Raw genomic sequence first — 4,549 nt, 5'->3', positions numbered from 1 at the left:
AGGATGTGTTACCGAAGTTCCTTCCTTTTGAGGGGAAGTACGTCTCCGTTGGAGCGGTGTGGAGGCACAATGCTCCCCAAGAAGCCACTAGGGCCACCGTATTCTCCTCACGCCCTCACACAATGCGAGATGTCGTGATTCCACTATTGGTGCCCTTGGAGGCGGCGACCAGACCTTTACAAACAAGGTTGGGGCAATCTCCACAACTTAATCGGAGGCCCCCAACAACACCATGAAGCTTCACCACAATGGAATATGGCTCCACGGTGACCTCAACCTTCTAGGGTGCTCGAACACCCAAGAGTAACAAGATCCGCAAGGGATTAATGGGGGCAATCGAATTTCTCTTGGTGGAAGTGTAGATAGAGGCCTTCTCAACCAATCCCTAGAAAATCAACAAATTTGATTGACTAGGGAGAGAGATCGGGTGAAAATGGAGCTTGGAGCAACAATGGAGCTTAGGGTTGGAAGAGGTAGTCAACTCGGAGAAGAAGATACCCCTTATATAGTGGAGAGACAAATCCAACCGTTATCCACTTAACCAGCTCGCGACATGCGGTACTACCGCGCCAGCCAAGCGGTACTACCGCAAGGGCTCACGGTACTACCATAGCGAACTGCGGTACTACCATGGCCACGGCAGGAGCTAGCCCAGGCCTGTAGCAACGAAGCTGGAGTGGTACTGCCGCTCACGCGGTACTACTGCATCCCCTTGCGGTACTACCGCAAGGCAGGGTTGGACCAGCCTGGGAAGGCCGTGGACAAATAAAGAAACGTCCGTGGCCAGTTCCGCTGATTTTCAAATAGTGCAAAAATCCGGCACAGTACTACCGTTGAAGGCAAGCGGTACTACTGCGCAGGGAGCAGATGTAAAAAGTTACATCCGTCCCTACTTCTGCTTATGGCGCTGTGCCGGGCCAGGACTCATGGTACTACGGCTCCCAAGGAGCGGTACTACCGTGACCTCCTGCGGTACTACCGCAAAGGCCTGTGGTACTACCGCAGGGGCCTGCGGTACTACCGCTCCAAAGAGCAGTACTACCGCAAGCCCCAGAACATCAACACTAGGAATTCTTCTTTTTGCACAAACACGAAGAAACGGAGGATGCTCCAAAGGCTAAGGGAAAGGTGGTGTAAAGAGGAGTAAACGTGTACGTGACGATTCCACCCAAACCTTTCCAAAACGGACCCCGCCTTAATAGTACGGCTTTCCTACGACTCAAATCCACCGAAAAAGGAACGTAGAAAAATGTCGTCTTTAATAATCTTCGAGGGGCTCGTAACCGTCTTGTGCCTAGTAATGAAATATCTGAAATACTCGAGACACACGATTAGTCCGCAAATGCATTGTCATCAATCACCAAAACACCTTAGGGATAAATATGCCCTTACATTGGTATTGTACCAAAATTTGTATAACGGCATATAAATACACTAAAAATAAAAATAAAAGAAAAAAATAATACTAGTAGCGATGGATAGTATACACGCTGCAACTAGCTAGATTAGCAGCAGCACGGGAGAGAGCAAGCGCTGCCGCTATGTGTCTTAGCAGTAGCGCGTGTCGCACGCGCTACTGCTAAGTAATAGTTATAGCGCCTTATTAGTAGCGCGGCAGCCCGCGCTACTAGTGGGCATTAAACCGGCGCTACTACTAGGGTTTTCCCTAGTAGTGAAGGCTTATAGTGATGTGTATTACCGAGAATGGCCAGAGATACCTCTCTGACAATCAGAGTGACAAATTCTAATCTTGATCTATGCCAACTCAACAAGTACCATCGGAGACACCTATAGAGCACCTTTATAATCACCCAGTTACGTTGTGACGTTTGGTAGCACACAAAGTGTCCCTTCGGTATTCGGGAGTTGCATAATCTCATAGGAACATGTATAAGTCATGAAGAAAGCAGTAGCAACAAACTAAACGATCATCGTGCTAAGCTAATGAAATTGGTAAAGTCAATCACATCATTCTCCTAATTATGTGATCCCGTTTATCAAATGACAACTCATGTTTATGGTTAGAAAACATAACCATCTTTAACCAACGAGCTAGTCAAGTAGAGGCATACTAGTGAGACTCTGTTTGTCTATGTATTCACACATGTATTATGTTTTCGGTTAATACAATTCTAGTATCAATAATAAACATTTATCATGATATAAAGAAATAGATAATAACTTTATTATTGCCTCTAGGGCACATTTCCTTCATATTCCCCCCTGATGAGTGGTGGGGAAGCGAGCTGCCCTTTATGCTGAAGCATATACCTTCGAGGCTCCCGGCAGTCCGGTGATCGGGTTGCACGGCCGACCGTAGATTAGTGTAGTGTATCCGTGTCGTGGGAGTGTAGCTCCGCGCGACCGTACATGCACAAAGTTATACCTTTTAGTTAAAATTGTTACCTAATCTATATCTATATCTATATCTATATCTATATCTATATCTATACCTACTAATAAAGCAAGGTGATATTCTTAGTTTCGTCCCGCGATTAGATGATTTTTTTGAGTTTTTTTTATCTGGCGAGGTGGTACTATTCACATGTTGGGTTTCTGTCGTCCGTCGCACAATTTGCCCCTGGAGTTCGCATGAATTACCCACCTATGCCACCGGTAAGTTGGAAAAATGATTCATTTTTTTCTTTAAGTCGGCCGTTTGTTTTGATACAATAAGGAGCCAACCCACCAGCAAATCAGTACTGCATGGCCAGACCGACTGGCTAGACCCTCGCGCTCCGACCTAGGAGACCCAGGTTCGACCCCAGAATCTCCACTTTTTGCTCCTCTTTTCTCTATTAGATAAGATGCCTGATTGGGCCAGCCCAACGCAGCCTACAACACTTTTTTTTCTTTCTTTTTCACTTCTATTACATTCGCTTTGTATTTTCTTCTTTTGGCTTTATTTCGAAATACTATAAATATTTTAATTATAAAAATCACTTATATGCGGACTTTGAAAGAATGTTAATCATGCATTAAACAGATGTGAAGCTTGTATAGAAAAAATGTTTTCATTATATACAAACAAGTACAGTGTGTATAGAAAAAAAATAATATATTTTTCATTCTTTAGTAAATGTTAATCGTGCATTAAAAAAATTAAATGTGCATGGAAAAAATGTTTCTGATGTATATATAAAAAAATGTATACAAAAACATATACAATGTGTATGGAACAAAGTAGACATAAAAATTATAAGTTTTCAAAAATATTATCATGTACCATGTTGTTAAACGTGTACGTAAAAAATGTTCTTGATGTATACAAAAAAGTAGAATGTGTATAAAATAAGTAGACATAAAAAATAAATAGGTTTTGGAAAATGTTAACCATGAAATTGGAAAGTATTAAGCGTGTATATAAAAATGTTTCTGATGTAGGAAAAATGTACAATGTTCCTGATACAAGCTTTACGTAAACCAATGGCTTGACTTTAATTTTCATATTGTTTTAAATTGTTTCCATAATTTTTTTCTTGAGAATATCGATGTTGATATGCAAACTTGAACATTTGGTATGCATTCCCTTGCAAATTGATTGTTTTCGATGGAGTTGTCTAACATGTTTGCGACCAAATTAATACTTGACTTGGATTACAAAAAACACATATATCAAGGAGGCAAAAATAATGCTCTTTTGCAAATATTATTTTCATCATAATGCAAATATTTGTTGGGCACCACCGAAAAGGAACGACAACAAATGCGTAAAGAGATACTTGCAACTAGATAGATATTTATATTGTTTAAATTGGAAACACCTTGAATACACTTTAAAAATCATCACGTCTTTATGTTTTTGCGCAACATCACTTATCATTTTGTTTTTCATGTGACATCGTTCACGATTTCAAGAGATTTACTGATGTCTCGAGAGTGTGTATGAAATGTGATTTTTTCGCTCCCGTTGCAACGCACGGGCTTGTTTGCTAGTAATATTAACGGGAGAAACGTTTCTCCACTTTTGTTCGTCTCGTAAGTGTTTTGTACGTTGTCATCTCAGAAGTTTGTACGTCATCTGTTTTTTTTTCAAAAAGAAAAAAAAATATGTACAAAGACGGACTCAAACCGTGGTCATGTGGAAAGAGGCACGCATGCATAACCATCTAACCAAACCAACGTCTATGATGGAGAAGCGAAAGTTCCCCTATTACCGAACCGATGGTAGCTCGCCTCGCTGCAGGCAGCAGTTTTGTGGGCCCGCCCATTTGAAAGGATGACGTCCCACCTAATTTTATTCTTTTGTTTGTAGTTTTCTGTTTCTATTTTTTCTCTTATGTTTTTTTTCATTTTCCTTTTTTCCTATTTAGGTTTTTATAGTATTCATCGCAATTTAAAAAAGTTTAATCATATATTTGGAAAATTTTAAACATGTATAAAAATGTTTTTGATGTACAAGAAAAAACTTCAGTGTGTATTAAAAAAATAGTGATCAAAAAATATATTTGAAGAAAATGTTAATCATGTATTTGAATTATATTAAACATACATAAAAATGATTCCAGTGTATGTGAAATTTTACAATATGTATGAAAAAGTGGACATC

General features: G+C 40.0%; 1 protein-coding gene across 1 annotated transcript in view; it reads left to right on the top strand.

Annotated features, from left to right (window-relative positions):
- Positions 1-901: 901 nt before the first annotated feature.
- Positions 902-4,549, top strand: part of LOC123056779 (uncharacterized) — a 6,073-nt gene continuing 2,425 nt past the window's right edge. Inside the window, exon 1 of the mRNA XM_044480053.1 lies at positions 902-929. Coding sequence (XP_044335988.1) covers positions 902-929 — 28 coding nt within the window. The remainder of the gene's footprint in view (positions 930-4,549) is intronic.

This window comes from Triticum aestivum, chromosome 3A (assembly GCF_018294505.1).
Source record: "Triticum aestivum cultivar Chinese Spring chromosome 3A, IWGSC CS RefSeq v2.1, whole genome shotgun sequence".
Lineage (NCBI taxonomy): Eukaryota > Viridiplantae > Streptophyta > Magnoliopsida > Poales > Poaceae > Triticum > Triticum aestivum.
Note: the sequence above shows the minus strand (reverse complement) of the source record. Positions and strands in the feature narration are given on the sequence as shown.